Here is an 18,288-nt window from a genome sequence, read left to right on the forward strand (position 1 = left end):
CAACAAGTCAATGCTCCCACCACACACACTACGGCTCAATAAGTCAATGTGCTCCCACTCTTCTGGCTCAATAAGGCCAACACCTCCCCCCACTTCCCTCTCAACAACATTGCCCATCTTCTTAGTGTTAGCGTGTACTGCATTTGTACTTGTTACAGGGCCTTAACCCCTGTCTAAATAGGACTCCACATAGGAAGCCTGTATCTGACTGAGGAGTCCAGCAGGGTGCTGGTTAATTGCATCTAGAGACAATTAAACAGTCTCCACCTGGCTTATCAGACAGGTAGAAAAGCCTCCTGTTGGAACTGCACGGGATCTCTTGAGCACAGAGAGACAATGTTGCCAGCAAAGGACTCACAGGAGAAGTTGTCTTGAGCACAGAAGGACTGTGCTGCCATCAAGACACCCTGAAACCAGACCCTCTACATCCAGGGTGCAGTGAACCCTGGAACCCGTCAGTGGGTGGCCCCCCAACAGACACAACCCACAGTCTGACAGAAAGAGCCCCCTTAATTACAGGTAAATCTTTGGACTTTGGGGTCATATGTTGGAAAAAGGCCTTTCCTCCCAGCCCTGCAGATAGGGACTGGGGAGCGAGTTAGTCCTTACACAGGGATAGGCTGTTTGCTTATTTGGTTTCTTTCTTAAATATGTATTGTTTGAAGCTACGGGCTGAATAAAAGTCATGGACGCCTCAGCTACACAGTGCATGGGTTCATTTGCCTGTGTCTTTACCTTTTAATCGTGTTCTTTAGCCTACAGCCTTTGCCTATTCTGATCGCACAGAGCTTGTTCTGGCTGCACGTAAGGTTGATTCTTTACATTTAGGCATTGGCTTATTGAGGGGGTTTGTCTCCTCTATTTATCATCTGTTTGGGACTGCCCTTTTTCTTTTTTGCTTGGACTGTTTCAGAGAGGGAGGCAGACTAGAGGACACCAAGGGAAGTACCACAGAATTCTTTTAATCTTGTGGGAACAGGCCAGAATTAGGGGCCCGCCCCCCCCGAAACATTGCCCCCGTTATCCTTTTGTGCTAACTTTCTCTCTTCCTTTTCCCTCCTCTTTTTTCTTCTGTTTTCTCACTCCACTGTGCCATCCCCCCACCCCCTCGGGTACTACTCTGTTTTACTTCTATTCCCCTAGGACTGTTACTTTCTATCAGTGAGCCTGTGCATGCACTGGGCTTGCTTTCATTGACATATCTATTCATCCTGTGTGTGCACTGCATCTATTTCTATGTATGCTTATTTGGTTCTTTCTGTTCAGTACAATATTTTCCTTTTTGATGTACTTGTGTGTGCTTGATCTATTACTCTCTGCCCGAGTGCTGGGTTTTGTATGTGTATTTTTTAGGGCTTCTGTGGTCCCTCTTTGTGTTCCTGTGCACCTTTATTCAATATATTGCCCTTAAATGTATATAATACTGAGTGCTGCCTATACCTTATATTTTTTTGTGACATAGGCATTGATTAAACCTCATTCAAATAAAAGGACTCAAATATTCTCCAGCGTGGGCAAGACAAATTCACTGTATATACCGGCTATACAATTTAATGGCAAAGAAATTCAAGCTATATTTTAGTCAACACGCGCTCAATCCTCCAACCCCACATGCCGCGTTATGGAGGCCTGTTACCTATGCATGTGGTGTTATCGCTGGCTAGCACAGTGCCAGCCTGACAGAGACACACTATCCTCTTGTGTTCAGGATCCCTCTCACAGCTCTCAGAATGACAGTGGCTGCAGTTTAAGAACAGCTTAATCTGCACTTCCCCGTGGCGATCCACCACTAAAGAGACGAAAAACATGTCAAAGCTTTCAGATTTGGACCACGAGTGGGTATTATTTCCTATGTGGCAATTGAGACATAATGGTTGATGTGTACTGGTTCTATATGGTATAGGGGACCACCATCATTTATTTATGCACCCAGAGTACCGCTGCTTTTTATTTACACGTGTACAATTCCACAGTGTGTAGCAGTCTTCATATTTTTTTGTTTTTAACTCTCTAAAGCCCAGATCCACACACTTGACATAGTGTTAACCTAACTTACGTTAAGACTAAGAGGCCAATTCTATACATTCTGAACTGGCTGTTCAGAGCATTTTTTCCCCGAAAACCCCATAAACGTAAATAGGTATTTTCAGATGAAAACAGCCCGGGCAGCTGCTCCGGACAATATAGAATAACACCCTCATGATGTATGTTCAAAGGACAATAACATAACGTTCGGCCATGTTTTCTCCCGTAAAGAGCATATTGTTAGCTACAACGGACATTAGTGATAATCACCTGATTAAAAGATATTCAAATGAACCGTTTTCATAGCGTTGCCTATCCACTAAAGGATGTTAAGGTTGACAAAGGAACCAGGAGTGGCTAACTCCAGTCCTCAAGGGCCACCAAGAGGTCAGGGGGATCAAGGAAAGCTTTGCTTTAGCACAGCTGGCTCAATCAGTGGCTCAGTCAAAAATTGAGCCACCCGTGCTGAAGCAGGCATATCCTGAAAACCTGTTGGTGGCCCTTGAAGACTAGAGTTGCCCGCCCCTGATCTAGCCCTAAGTATGGAAGTAAAAAGGTAGTGGTACTCTGGGACAATAAATTAAAAAGTAATAGTACTCCGTATGCTCTTGTGTCATCACACTTCGTTCACCGAGCCTTTTGTTTTCTTTGCAAAGCAAATCCGTGAGCAGTTAATGCAGAAAATAGGCAGAAGGGGTCAGATGCTCAGCGCTATGACTTTGGGATTTGGGCTCAGTTCTGATTTTCAGTTTAAAAAAGATTGGACTCACCGGCCAAGGGCGGTAGGAAGATTTCTCCAATCTGATTCACGAATGAGACCCCGTCCTGTCCGTCAGCAGTGATGTCATCCAGTTGTGATGCGTTCCCACCTATGAGAGAGGACCTAAACGTGACTGAGACACACAACCTGGGACATTTCAACGTCGAAAAGGTACAACGTTTTAGTAATCCTCTTGGTCTTGGAGAAATGTAGATTCAAAACCTCACGGGTTACTTAACAGTCCACTTGAAGAGGAAACCTATGAGGTTTCTAAAACTCTGAACACTATCATTTTATCCAGGAAGAACACCAATGTTGGTCCGTTTAAACGTATCTCAACCTATAATTAATCTACAACTAAGAAAAATAAACATTCAGACTAATCAACGCCATATGTTCAGCAATTTGTTGCAGTTGATTTTGCTTAACTGAGCATCATTTTACACAAATAAGTCTGCTGGAAATAGTAAGACATATCGGGTCAGACTTAAATGAGAGATAGCTGGTGCGCTAACCCGTACTGTCACTTGAGGAATCTAACCTATGGTAGGAAATCAATATAAAAATAAAGAAATTAAAAATAATATATATTTATATATATTTGGGGGTTGAGGCCTTACTTGCCATGTCGGCCTCATTTGAATTTTGGCATCACCTTTCCCACTTTAGCTGGGCATATTGTTCAAGCTTTCATAGTATGGTTGAACCTACTGTACCAGCACAAGTGCCGGTACACGTCTTCCTGAACACCCGGAGCCACCTTCCCGCTAGAGACAGGCAGATCCACCCAAATCCGTTTCCCGGATTTTCTCGCATGCCCCCCCCCCCCCCCCAAAATGAATTTTGCGGTGTAAAATCCGCAAACGGATTTGTTTGGTTTTAACCCACGCGGATTAATAAAAAAAATTACCATTGGATACGACCCGTGGACGGGATTTGTAGAATGAAATCCACGGATTCAGCAATCTGTTGATGGATTCTAAAGACTCCACAGATTGGATTGTACAAATCCGTTTGCGGAATCCGCGGAGTGTATTGGTAATAATAATAAAAAAAATCTGCGAAACGCGAATCGCCCTTTCTGTGATTGATCCGCTGAAATACCCGAACTAAAGGTACCGGCCGATCCGCTGCGGGTCCAAATTCGCCAAAACAATTCGAGAACCAAACAAAAAGTCTGTGACACCATCACACGGGCGAGGAAAGGAAAAAGGGCGTGGGCTGGACATATCGTCCAAAGATGGTACTCAACGGAATTTCAGGGGGAATGAAACGACCAAGACGACAACCAAAAGTGAGATGGGAGGATGAAATCAGAAAATGTGTTGAAGCAACGCGGAGAAGAAAAACGTGCGATAGCAGCAAATGAAAGATCATTGGGGAGGCCTCATCCGGCAGTGGATCGACAAGGGCTGAAGACGACACACACACACACACACATGTATATACACACATACACATAAAAACAAATAGAAGCGCTAGTGAGTGATTGATAAGTGATAGTGTGCAATGTATTATAACAAAAGTATTTAAAATAAAAATAAAGTGAGTGTTCAAATAAGTGAATGAATAGTGTATAGATGAAATGCTGGTGTTGGCATAGGAACAGTCTATACGGACTAGGCAAAGCTTCTATATGGTCGAGCCTGACCAATAGCATAAACAAAAAAACAAAACAGAAAGAAGCGCCAGTTCCGTATATAAAATGTAGAGTGGATATTATTATATAATAACTAGAGTAGTCTTAAAGACTAATGTTTAAGACTACTCTAGTTATTATATAATAATATCCACTCTACATTTTATATACGGAACTGGTGCTTCTTTCTGTTTTGTATGTATGTATGTATGTATGTATGTATGTATGTATGTATGTATGTATGTATATATATATATATATATATATATGTGTGTGTTTGTCATGGAACCTGTTTTGTGCATGTACTGTATATGTGTAAATAAGTGAGACTTTCAAATTATTATTCCTTTAAAATGTAATTGGTGTTGGCACAGGAACCACAAGTGCAACTCATTCTGGACCTGGTATCTTGTAATGAAGTCATGAGAAAAATGGGTGAGGGGAGGGATGAGTAAAGCCCCCTCCAGACCATACCTGTGGATGGCCCCTACATAGCCAGCACTGCCCCATACTCTTAGTTTTTACATTTTTAAAATTAATAGAAAAGTAATAATGCAGGAAATACAGGACATGGAGGAATAAAAAGAGTTAGGGCAGGAGACAATTCATGTACATTTTAGGTATAGGGTTGCCAGGTGTCCGGTATTGAACTGGACTGTCCTGTATTTGGATACTCTGTCCAGTAAAAAATGAGAGGTACTGTAATACTGGACATGTATGTGTCCGGTATTTTCCTCCCTGGACTTAGTGATCTGACGCACCTTTCACCATTGAGTCCAGTATTTTTGGAGACGCCACCTGGCAACCCTATTTAGGTAATGCATTCATTTGGGAAATGCTATCTTTGTCCCTCTTTCAGCATCCCTAAAACATTCATTTGATCACAACTACAACACCCACGTCTGTTTTGAAACAGACACTAAAGAATGGATTCATTAAGATACTGCATGGAACAGAGGCCCCACTGTTTCAATGGAAATAGTGTATCTCCCTCTCTGATTGTTTGCACAAAACAGATTCCTTGGCTAATTCAATGTGTGGTGTCATTAATATCTCTGCCTGAGAGAGGGAAGTGTGTGAAAATAGTGAGTTCTCATTTGAGACTGAGTTTCTATAGCAGTGATGCATGCCCACTGTATACGGCTGCTTGCTAATCATGTTACATTGCATCTTCCTGTCATCTACGGAGAGTTGGATTTTATGTGAAGTTCCATTATGTCTTATGATGCCTGGAACTAACCATAAATTAAATCACCAAAGTGGCAACATGCAGACTCCTGTTATACTTTTGTTTAAGTTCATAACTTCAATATGTTTTAGAAAAAACCCCAAATAAGATTAGGGTATTTTGTCCTCTTTTAAAGGATTTTGTGCAATTTGAAATGTGAAAAAGCAGCTACTGTAATATATTATACTAAAAAAAAAAATAAGATTTTGTTTTCTAAAGTAGATGCTGACAATCATAATATTAAATGCACTACCACAGCAAACAACCATATAGGCGCCATTCAATACAAAAAAAAAAAACATGCAGCAAAAATGTGCAGAGACAATCAATTTCTAAAAGATTGACATAATATAGAAGTCGGTGGAGATGAATGAATTGCTATTGAAGGGAATCCTACGAAAGTGTATGGAGTTAATTTATTTCTATGTTAGGGGTCTCCCATACAAGTCTATAAAGCCCAATCATTTCTTAAAGAGTTGAATCTCACTGCATGTATCAAAGCAGACAACTCTATTCAAGTTTATGTAAGCAAATGCTTGCTCAAAAAAGATGGGATCCCATGAATAGTCCATGGAGACATTTAACCTGTGAGGTAGGAAGGATAAGCGACGTATCAGGAAGAGCGAGGTGCCCCTACAAAAGGATAGGTATTGTTCATGTACACGGCCCTACCTTTGTATCCTCCTCCTCCCCCCCCAGATGTGCAGGCACCTCCTCCTCCACCAAAACCACCAGATGTGGACCACTGGAGTTTGGCCATTGCTTGGTAGCAGGACTGACCCCCTTCTGACCCTTCCAGGAGGGATTTTCCAGCCCGTGGCAGCTCACTGGTGTCACTCCAGCCACCCCCTCCACCTGCAAAGACATTTTGTCTCTTCTTAATTGAGTCAAGAAAACAGTTTCCTCGTAATTCCATCTTCTGCAAACGGACCCGTCAAGCATTTCTGCGCTCCCCTCACGTTTAACCCAGTCACAATCTTTCTTCTGCCGATACCTGCGGCTCCAATCTTCCCGTTGAGTCCTGGTACCGCTCCATTGTTTTCATACTGCTCCAGTGGTGCAAGGTCTGAGGAGCCATCCGGATCTTCCAAGTAGGCTTTCCCTCCACCACCAGCCGCGATGAGTAACGGTATAAACACACCATTCTCCTCCTTTATGCACAATACACACAAATAACAGCAATGGCATTATTAATGGTGCAGTGCCACCAAATAGCCCCATGTTATTGGGGTAAGCATGGGAAATCTGAGCACTCTTAAAACCCTTTTAGCTTTTTATTTTTCCAAACACTCCTACATATTTAATCAAAGGACAGTAAAATAATACGGTGACTTCTTATGCAAAAGGTCCACGTGCGATGAGAATAGGAGGCGTGGCGCACCACTATTATTCTTTTATTTATACATCCAAAGACCACTACTTTGTCTTCTAAACCCATATTTCTTGCTTCTAAACCTACATTACAGTTTCACCTCTTGGTCAACGAAAATGTGTTTGATATTAGAAATGACGGCCCACTGCGATTTTGGAGCAATCATGTTGTATTCAGGTCGGTGTTGCCCAAATTAGGTCAACAGTATTTAAAACACTTGGTAGTAGAATCACCATGAAGAGGTCCTCCATAAGAGACCTTCCATATGGGAAGACCACTTACAGCCCATTTACTTGAATGGGGTAGGTGGGTGGGGTATGGGGGGTGCAGGATTTCCTGGGGGGGAGGGGGGATGCAGCACTTTTAGAGGTCCCGCGCTCTTCCCCACAACATTTCAATTAAATACCGAGGGAGCGCGCGAGGCCTCTGTAACTCCCTCTTACCTGCTCTCAGCCGGCTTCTGGTGACGCGTCGCCATGACAATGCGGCGTCAAATCCCATATCCCATAAAATCCCATAAAAATAGCAGACACAAGCAGACCCCTTTCTCCTGCTCCATCACTTTGCCATGAAAGCCAGAGAAGGAAGGAAGTGAAACATGCAGACCAACCTTAAAGATGTAAGTAGCTCCACCTCCACCTCCCCCTCCACCTGCCCAGTCCGAGAGGGATTTCTTATCTCTGTGTTCATCCTCAATGACCGAGGACTCTCCCATGCATATTTCTTGGGTCATTTCTCTTTTCTAGGAAATAATGCAAAAGGTGAGCCGTTTGCATGGAGCGCTGGTAACAGGCTGATAACAAATATGTGGGGGGTATGACACTTTAACCCTTTGAGTGCTCAAAGACGTACGCGCAACGTCCTAAGGGCCGTCTCTCTGGGGTCCCGATGACGTACGGGGTATGACATGCTATAAACACTTGCGTTCTACGGGGAGATCTCTGTTCTGAACCGGATCAGAATGGAAGTGGACTATCCTCCCCTTCTGTTCATGTCCTGGGTGGCCGGTCCACAACCATGTGCTTGCTACACCAAGTGGTCACATGGTGGAGATTCGGAAAACTAGTGGCACTCGGGTGTCCCAGGTCGTCCGGCACTCTAAGGCAGGGGTGCGCAAAGTGGGGGGCGCCAGATTTTTCAGCAGGGGCGGGGGGGTGCGCGGCGGTTGCAGAAGCCTCGAGCTCTTCCACACGGCATGTAAACAAAATGTCCGTGTGAGGCCTCTGTAACTTTACTTACCTTGTCTCCGGCAACACGTCACCATGGCAACATGTGCCGTCAACGTTATGTCATGTGACCCATGGTGTCATTTGACGCCGAAGACAAGGAAGATGGGGGGCGCAACTTGGTGAGGAGAGCAGGCAGGTGTGTGCAGGGGGAAAAGTTTGCGCACCCCTGCTCTAAGGGATAAAGGGACAGGTTCTCCTGCATGTTTATAACAGTTATTCCCATACTGCGCAGTAGGATGTCTGCTTTCACCTCTCTAGTGTTTTCCCTGATCGATGATTTTTTAAACAGTGTATTTTATTCCGTAACTATCAGCCTACAACATAAATTATATAAGTGACTTCTGGAACCAGGTTATGGAGACCTTAACAAGAAACACAAATACTGTTAAAGAACTGAAATCGGCCCTCTTCGGGAACCTAGAAAAATGGAAGGAGGTTAATAAAGGGGGAAAAAATCCCCCAATTTGTAGCAAAGGTATTAATATCCACGAGGAAACCGATAATGGGGCAGTGGATACAAGAGGAATCCCCTATAGGAGAAATGATAATTAATGACCTCATGCATTTGATGACCCTGGATAAAATGGAAAGCAATACAATGCAGAAAGGTTTCACCAAAGGTGGGTTCCGTTTATTGAAATGCTGCCACAAAGAGACAAAGGCTGAGGAAGGCGTTTGAACATACATCCCGGTGTTTAGAAAATTAATAGGGGAATAGGTGAAACATAGAGCTGAAAATAGAGACAGTTATGTAATGTACGAGAAAGGAACATAGGTCAGGAAAATGAGAAAACACCATCGCTATTATCATTCTATAATTCTGTCATTTTTGTCATTTATCATTTAGTCTTTATATGTTAATTGGATGTATAGACATATCCCGCATTAACGTACGCAATGGGACCGGAGCATGTATGTAAAGCGAAAATGTACTTAAAGTGAAGCACCTGCTTTTTTCCACTTATCGATGCATGTACTGTACTGCAATCGTCATATACGTGCATAACTGATGTAAATAATGCATTTGTAACAGGCTCTATAGTCTCCCCGCTTGCGCACAGCTTCAGTACAGGTAGGGAGCCGGTATTGCTGTTCAGGACGTGATGACAGGCGCATGCGTGAGCTGCCGTTTGCCTATTGGGCGATATGTCCTTACTCGTGACTGTACTTAAAGTGAGTGTCCTTAAACCGGGGTATGCCTGTATGTAGTTATGTGAGTGTCTTTATATGATTTATATAATTTAAGTATAAGATATGATTATGAATTTGTGTTGACGTTCTGTAATGCGCATATGGTTTATGTATATAACATATGAAAAACAATGAAACAATCTATGATAAAAAAAAAAACAACATCAATTAATATGGCTGCTAAGCTTCTCTCACCGAGTGACAGCGGTAGACCTCAAATAACCTTACCTGAGTAGATTAAGATTGGAGTTATTTTTGTAATGTTTCTTTTATATTGTGCACTAAAAATAGCCTGGGAGAGCAGAACACATGTGAACAAACAGCAGGAGTTGCCATGTGAACGCTGTACCGATGGCTTTGGGCTTTTTATATACAAATTACAGTCAAATAAAAAATAGCTAGAAAATACAATAAGGTTAGTAATCTGCTGTAAAAGGCATCACATCGAACTCGCTTTCAAAAAAGGTTATATTCGAAGGAACAAGAGGGTTAGAAAAAGAGACCCTTTCATAAAGTGCACCCCGAGTGTCCAATTATACAGTGTGTAAAGGTATGAAAGGGGTTTCATGTAATGTAGAGTTATCTAATAATAATGGTGCTGACATTACAATATATTTTAATAAGATTAAACTGATTAAAAGTTATGGCTTAACTTAACCATTACTATTAGACAACTCTAATTTTAATTACATTAAACCACTTTCATACCCTTAGACACTGTATAATTGGACACGCTGAGGGCACATGAAAGGGTATCCTTCTCTGTCTCTCCTCATCTCAGTATTATTTTATACCCTAAAAGTTGCACTTATCCATGCGACATCATTCGATATCCTTGGGCAGTTACTCCACCAACTCTGCACACTATATTGGAGGGAAGTAGACTTTAAGGGTTACGTTTGGGTGATTTTGTTTCCTAATGATTGGACAGGTCAGGTGTGGACGCCAGAGGTTGATAAGTCTCTGCAGGTATCTACAAAGGATATATTTACCCCTGGGCAAGCGTCCTCTCCCTGATGCCCCACTAGGATAAAGAGAACCTCGTCCTTCTGGAGTTGGAAGATGGCGGAGATGAAGATCCCGTGGGAACGCTTGTTGTGGTTCTTCGCCCCTTTGCCTCCAGCAGCGCCATATGCAGAAATTCTGAAAAGAATATGAAATACAAGCTACACCAGGGGCGCTCAACTCCAGTCCTCAAGCCCCAACAGGTCAGGTTTTCAGGATATCCCTGCTTCAGCACAGGGGGATCAATCAGAGGCTCAGTTGACGATAGAGCCTCTGATTGAGCCACCTGTGCTGAAGCTGGGATATTCTGAAAACCTGACCTGTTGGGGGTAAGGGGGGTCTTGAGGACTTGAGTTGAGCCCCCCTGAGCTACACATTGTACGCTTCCATGGAGCATTGAGAGAGGATGCAAATGCACAATACAGGCATACCCCGCTTTAAGGACACTCACGTTAAGTACACTCGCGAGTAAGTACATATCGCCCAATAGTCAAACAGCAGCTCACGCATGCACCTGTCAGCACGTCCTGAACAGCAATACCGGCTCCCTACCTGTACCGAAGCTGTGCGCAAGCGGGGAGACTATAGAGCCTGTTACACATTATTATTTATATCAGTTCTGCACGTATGTGACAATTGCAGTACAGTACGTGCATCAAAAGTGGGAAAAAGGTAGTGCTTCACTTTAAGTACATTTTCGCTTTACATACATTCTCCGGTCCCATTGCGTACGTTAATGCGGGGTATGCCTGTACTACATTGAAATGTATTCAATGTAGCAGCAGACAACTCACAAAACACTATGGGTTCCATCTCAAAGCTTACTATGTCTCACTGCAGGTGCCCCGAGCCCAGTATACCACCGGACTTTGCTCTGCTTTTGCTCCACTTGCATCAGCTGATGACACCAAGGTTGTATGGAGCAGTAAGATTACAGGTTGAAGACTAATTGTACACACATAATGATATATACAGTATGAATTAATTTCATTTGTCCATCATTTATCTCCATATTTTTGAGCATCAATAAATGGACAGTTGATTTGCCTAATGTGTATTAAATCTGAGAAACACATTAGTTACTTTCAGCACACACAGTATGCTACATTGTAAAACATTGGGGCATAAGACAACTTTTCGGTGCTGGAAGACACCTTTACGAGCCCATATAAAAGTGAAACAATCCATTTTGAATGTAATATATAACAAATGATTAAAGGGCTGTAATCTTTCCCGTTGGTGGTGTCTTACATACAGGCGAAATATTTTCCTTGTCATTTTAAGGGGAATAATAAAGAGGGTGTTCTGTCCTTTTATTGCCATATCACCTGCCCTTAATGCATGTAACCGCTGAACGATTCCCATGTTACATTATGTAGAACTCTCTTGTTGCTCCATGGAAACATATTACAGACTGTGAAGAATCTACTCACTTGTAGACATTAGTTAATGGAACCCTCCACATCTGAATTCCTCTGAGTGGATCGTCCTTCCCCACTTCCACTGATATATTTCGTTTGCGATATGCATCGTCGCACTGTGTCTGAGTCGGTCCGCGGGATCCACTGGCACCACAGGATTTGAACAACCATTCCATTTCTGAAGCCTCGCCTATTTAGAAGGCAATGATCTAATTTACATTATAAAGCACAACATCATATAATGCAACTTAATGAGCTGTAATAGGGAATAATGTTTTCTCCATAACTCAGCACAGGGAGAAACACTGCACGTTCTATGTCACCCCACTTCCTGCACATTCTATATCACCCCACTTCCTGCACATTCTATATCACCACACTTCCTGCACATTCTATGTCACCCCACTTCCTGCACATTCTATGTCACCCCACTTCCTGCACATTGAGAAACACTGCACGTTCTATGTCACCCCACTTCCTGCACAGGGAGAAACACTGCACATTCTATGTCACCCCACTTCCTGCACAGGGAGAAACACTGCACGTTCTATGTCACCCCACTTCCTGCACATTCTATATCACCCCACTTCCTGCACAGGGAGAAACACTGCACATTCTATGTCACCCCACTTCCTGCACAGGGAGAAACACTGCACGTTCTATGTCACCCCACTTCCTGCACAGGGAGAAACACTGCACGTTCTATGTCACCCCACTTCCTGCACAGGGAGAAACACTGCACATTCTATGTCACCCCACTTCCTGCACAGGGAGAAACACTGCACATTCTATGTCACCCCACTTCCTGCACATTCTATGTCACCACACTTCCTGCACAGGGAGAAACACTGCACGTTCTATGTCACCCCACTTCCTGCACAGGGAGAAACACTGCACGTTCTATGTCACCCCACTTCCTGCACAGGGAGAAACACTGCACGTTCTATGTCACCCCACTTCCCTGCACAGGGAGAAACACTGCACATTCTATGTCACCCCACTTCCAGCACATTCTATGTCACCCCACTTCCTGCACAGGGAGAAACACTGCACGTTCTATGTCACCCCACTTCCTGCACAGGGAGAAACACTGCGCATTCTATGTCACCCCACTTTCTGCACAGGGAGAAACACTGCACGTTCTATGTCACCCCACTTCCTGCACAGGGAGAAACACTGCACATTCTATGTCACCCCACTTCCTGCACAGGGAGAAACATTGCACATTCTATGTCACCCCACTTCCTGCACAGGGAGAAACACTGCGCATTCTATGTCACCCCACTTCCTGCACAGGGAGAAACACTGCACGTTCTATGTCACACCACTTCCTGCACAGGGAGAAACACTGCACATTCTATGTCACCCCACTTCCTGCACATTCTATGTCACCCCACTTCCTGCACGTTCTTTGTCACCCCACTTCCTGCACAGTGAGAAACACTGCACGTTCTATGTCACCCCACTTCCTGCATAGGGAAAAACACTGCACGTTCTATGTCACCCCACTTCCTGCACAGGGAGAAACACTGCACATTCTATGTCACCCCACTTCCTGCACAGGGAGAAACACTGCACGTTCTATGTCACCCCACTTCCTGCACATTCTATGTCACCCCACTTCCTGCGCGTTCTATGTCACCCCACTTCCTGCACAGTGAGAAACACTGCACGTTCTATGTCACCCCACTTCCTGCACAGGGAGAAACATTGCACGTTCTATGTCACCCCACTTTCTGCACAGGGAGAAACACTGCGCATTCTATGTCACCCCACTTCATGCACATTCTATGTCACCCCACTTCCTGCACAGGGAGAAACACTGTGCATTCTATGTCACCCCACTTCCTGCACAGGGACAAACACTGCACATTCTATGTCACCCCACTTCCTGCACATTCTTTGTCACCCCACTTCCTGCACAGGGAGAAACACTGCACATTCTATGTCACCCCACTTCCTGCACAGGGAGAAACATTGCACATTCTATGTCACCCCACTTCCTGCACAGGGAGAAACACTGCACATTCTATGTCACCCCACTTCCTGCACAGGGACAAACACTGCACATTCTATGTCACCCCACTTCCTGCACAGGGAGATACACTGCACATTCTATGTCACCCCACTTCCTGCACAGTTAACTGCAATACTAGTACTGTGTATAATTTCTGACCAGAACTTTATTCCCATCACAGGGACCGGCAGATGGGTTACTAGTATAAATCCACAGCAGAACTTGATTCCCTCTCACTCCTGGCATAAACCACATTCATAACATTTGGGATTACATTGTTTGGTTTAGAACAATCACTGTAATTGACTGCAACATGTTAGATATTCAAAATGCATCTTCCACCAAGTGGCTAAGACTAACTCCACGATTCTCAGGACTATTCGCTGGGCACCCATAATATACCCAATTTTAGGAATAACAAATGATTTTGCTGGCATATGAATGGAAAATTGTTTAGCTTTTATGTGATAAAAGTATACGTGTGGGTTGCTGATTGTAGTAATTGGTTTGGCTTTTATCATTCCCACTATGTGTAGGAGAGCTGGAATATAGATAAGAATGACCATATGAAACTGTAGCACAGAGATGCAGGGCAGCTGTGTTCAGCTAACAAACTGAGAATGTGGATTGTAAGAACCCGTCTTTATTATAGAAACATAGATGCTATTTTCACCCACTATTGCAGGCTGTAGAGAATAAAGGTGAAAATCTCTAGGCCAATCAATATAGCAAGTAGGCAGCAGTCAAAGGGACATAAAAGAGACTGGTATTCTGCATCATTTCCAAAAAGCACAATCTTGTTAAACAATAAGGGGAAAAAAAACCTCTTACGAGATTTATGCTATTTCAATTTTTACTGGTCACTAAAAAAGGTCTTAGAATTCCATGATCCTTCGGACCCTCCCACTTTGACCGCTGCATTTCGGACAGTTGTGCGAGATACCTGTGTAAGAAGGCTCAGACAGAGGGGTCACCGGCTCGTCCTCCAATGGGCCTATCTTGTGTGGAAGCTCGTCTTTTCCAGATCTGATTTCTATTCTTCCTGGGGCGGGTAAAAGATAAAAACAAAACCTGTGTTTGTCTTAAACTTGATTTGTTCCTGAGAAGTTACAAGGATGATAACAAAGTGTCACAAGAAGCAGCGAACAGACTCACCTAGAAAGCCCAAAGAAAACATTGTTACGAAGAGGCCAACCCTGTGTGTACAGATGTAGCAGGCTTCCTTGTTCCCCCAGACAACACATCATATTCCATTATAACTCTGAATAACATAGAGTTTCCATGGGATTCAACGGCAGTGTTGGTACAAAATATCATAACATATCCCCCCTTAATGCACCAGATGGAACAATGAAGTCACCTATATCTGTAACACACCCAAACGGGTCATTTTGGCATAAAATGTAGGAATGAGCAATAAAACCTGATATATTGGGACACACTCCAAATAAGCAGCAACTTATTATCCAGTAGACTGCTGAACTTTTCCTGCCTTACCTGTATGAAAGCAATCCACTGCAAATGTGATATTGTCTACAGCAATGTGTGCCAGCGAATTCCAGCCCCAAGTGGCCGTCAGTTGCAGGCGAAATCTGGAAAATACCACGACATGAGCAGAGCTGCTAGCAAACACAAGCGAGAGCATTCTACAGCGAGCAGCAACAGCTGAGTTTCTATTGATATATTCAATCATGGGCTTGTCTCTTCTCGTCAAGTTTTATTTATTTCATGTTCAGGAAAAAGAAGCGCTCCAAGTGATATCTACGAGCTAATCGTGAAAATATGATGTGAGGTTAAGAAATATATTTATATAATTAATTACAAAGTGATAAATCCGTGAAACTTCAAAGAATCAGTTATAAGCAAGCCAGATCAGCACCTAGATGGTTGGATAGCCAAACCAGCACCTGGATAGTTCCACTGCCTCAAAGTGCCTTTGAGCTGCTGTTGCTACTACTACTGTACTACTGCCCTCAGATGATCCAGATAAGCCCTCACTGACACACCTCAGGGCTTCTTATTTAAGCCCTTTCCTCCTGTTCTTGCTTGGTTACGGTTTCCCGTTGTATCCTGCTTCTGATTACCTGTCTGCCTGACCACTCTACCTGTCTGCCGTCTGCCTTGACCTGTGGAAGCCTACCGAAATGTTTTATTCGACATTCCACGTCCCCGGCAGGGGCACAGCTGTTTCTTGTACAGAAGAAAATAGGAGATCTTCGTCCCTGTATTGACTATAGTGAACTTGGAAACATTGTCATTAAAAAGCGATACACTCTCCCTCTTATGCCGGATCTTTTTGATCGAGTTCAGGATGCATCCTGGTTTTCATGCAATTAGCATGAAGACTAACATGCTGTCTGTTATAATGTTAAGTACCAATTCTAGCATGTCTCTTCCATTTTAATCCACTTTTTATTCTTAGCAGCTGTTAAACTGGAATGCTCTTAAAAAGTATTCAAGCACAGACCTCCCGATGATAATGAACTGGGGTTAAGCCTTGATAAACATTTTTAGACTCAATTTAATAACAAATAAGACAGTTTTAGTGCTTGGTGCATATAACGTCTCTATGCTTTTTCCCCGTAATGTGGCCAGTCTAACCTGTTCTGGAGTTGTGGAACCTGAAGAGTTACTGAAGACCAAAGATCCCTCCATGTCCCATCTCTCTCCCACAGCTTCAGTTGCCTCCCCACGCCGTTCTCCTCCTGGGAATACACTGCCAAGGAACCGTTGTAGCTACCATACATAAGTAAGATAAATTGAAGCTGAAATGACAGGAGACAAAAGAGGATATCGTCATGAAGTTCCCTTGTATGCATTAGAGAAGAGGCGACCAACTGCAGTCCTTAAAACCTGACTTGTTGGTGGCCCTTGAGGACTGGAGTTTGCCGCTCCTGCATCAGAACATGGGGAGCTTCAAGACTTCCACCCAAAATGAAATGGTTTGGTAATGGCTGTTAGATTAAGCGAGCAGAATGCTCTGAAGAGCACAGCTCTCGGTCCCTGCTAATTTAACACGGCCGATGTTACAGGCATGTAATAAGAGCAGTAATTCCCAACATGCAGTGATCAGTTATATTCCCCAGTATGCTTAGGGAAATGATCACAATGGGGGCTGTTTGTAAAGGCTCCAGGAAATGTTCTTTTACATGATATTACTTGACAAAAAAAAAAAAGAAATCGACTGAATTCTTTTTGCAATGTCACTGGGGTGAGAAAAGACAAAGTAAAGATAATCATGATTTCATTTTAAAGAGAGTACATGGAACAGCATTTATTTTGTTCTTAAAGCAGGTCCAGCATTATATTGGGGGCTGGAAATGAACATACAGATGATAAAAAGTGCAGCTCACCTGGCAGGCGTTGCCGGACACAACTCCTGGGTGGCTGGCACTGTGTACAGTGGCGATGCCGTCTGTATGCTGGCTGTGGACATGCAGGTACAGAAAGTGTCCTGGGATAAAGGGACAGAGATATAGTAAACAACAAAGCACCTACAGTTATCTACCTTTTCAATGGAATATCCTCAGTTACCGAGAGTCTGGAATTCATTGCAGAGTGATATGGGCTCTGCATTATACAGAGCAATGTATCCATCTGTGTTATACACAGAGCAGTGTGCATAAGGATTAGACGAAGAGCATTGTATATCAGCAGTGTTTTTATTTGTAATTTACACAGTCAACATCTAAATTATGTACAGAACTGTGTGTATTTGTATTATGCACAGTCATTTGTTTCTGCATCTATCCTCTGCGCAGAACCAAGAGGTATTATGTAGTAATGTGTATTAATGTTTTATATAGAGATCAGCACTGTAATTTTTGCCTTAAGACCTATTTTTCCGAAGTATAACTCATAAAGCAAAATTGATAGTCAGCATTTAGGTGTGTATTTGGATTACATTCAGAGCAGTGTCTCCGTGATGGTTACAACATGTGTAGGAAGATTGTTACTTGCCATCACTGGGATATTATCACTACTTTTATGACAATATAATGCATACATTTGACTCTATTCCTGTAAGGGTAAGATGCCTGGGTACCTCCTGTAGCTTGCAAGGCGACACCCAGCAACGGATCTTCAGACGCTACATGCGCAGAATCAGTGTACATCCACGATGCAGCTGTGGTGCCATTCAGGGTCCAGCTGCAGACCCCTTCCTCAAAGGAGCAGTGGGAGCCCTTAGGAAGGATGTCTTCTAAATGCACAATGCAAGAGGGTGCAAAATACAACGTTTTGTGTAGTATTTACACATATATTACATTTCCAGTGGGGGAGGTGGGGGGGTGGATGGGGTGAGGGAAGGTTTATGGAAAAATAAAACATGCCCAAGACATTTAAGGCCATATTTCCTAAGCAGTGTTACTCCAGGAGACACCTTATAAAGCATTAAAGTGA

General features: G+C 43.3%; 1 protein-coding gene across 4 annotated transcripts in view; it reads right to left on the reverse strand.

The window, feature by feature from the left end:
* The window catches only part of LTK (leukocyte receptor tyrosine kinase), a 97,391-nt gene that overhangs the window by 35,059 nt on the left and 44,044 nt on the right, over positions 1–18,288 (reverse strand). For 3 of the 4 annotated variants that reach the window (XM_075614296.1, XM_075614295.1, XM_075614293.1), the window contains 12 exons: positions 17,933–18,088; positions 17,241–17,341; positions 16,489–16,652; positions 15,385–15,479; positions 14,831–14,929; positions 11,883–12,060; positions 10,437–10,587; positions 7,635–7,766; positions 6,647–6,803; positions 6,325–6,507; positions 2,796–2,894; positions 1,637–1,789 (listed from right to left, as the gene is read on the reverse strand). In XM_075614296.1, coding sequence (XP_075470411.1) covers positions 1,637–1,789; positions 2,796–2,894; positions 6,325–6,507; positions 6,647–6,803; positions 7,635–7,766; positions 10,437–10,587; positions 11,883–12,060; positions 14,831–14,929; positions 15,385–15,479; positions 16,489–16,652; positions 17,241–17,341; positions 17,933–18,088 — 1,668 coding nt within the window. The remainder of the gene's footprint in view (positions 1–1,636; positions 1,790–2,795; positions 2,895–6,324; positions 6,508–6,646; positions 6,804–7,634; positions 7,767–10,436; positions 10,588–11,882; positions 12,061–14,830; positions 14,930–15,384; positions 15,480–16,488; positions 16,653–17,240; positions 17,342–17,932; positions 18,089–18,288) is intronic. The other variant, XM_075614294.1, reaches the window with a different exon arrangement.

This window comes from Ascaphus truei, chromosome 9 (genome assembly GCF_040206685.1).
Source record: "Ascaphus truei isolate aAscTru1 chromosome 9, aAscTru1.hap1, whole genome shotgun sequence".
Lineage (NCBI taxonomy): Eukaryota > Metazoa > Chordata > Amphibia > Anura > Ascaphidae > Ascaphus > Ascaphus truei.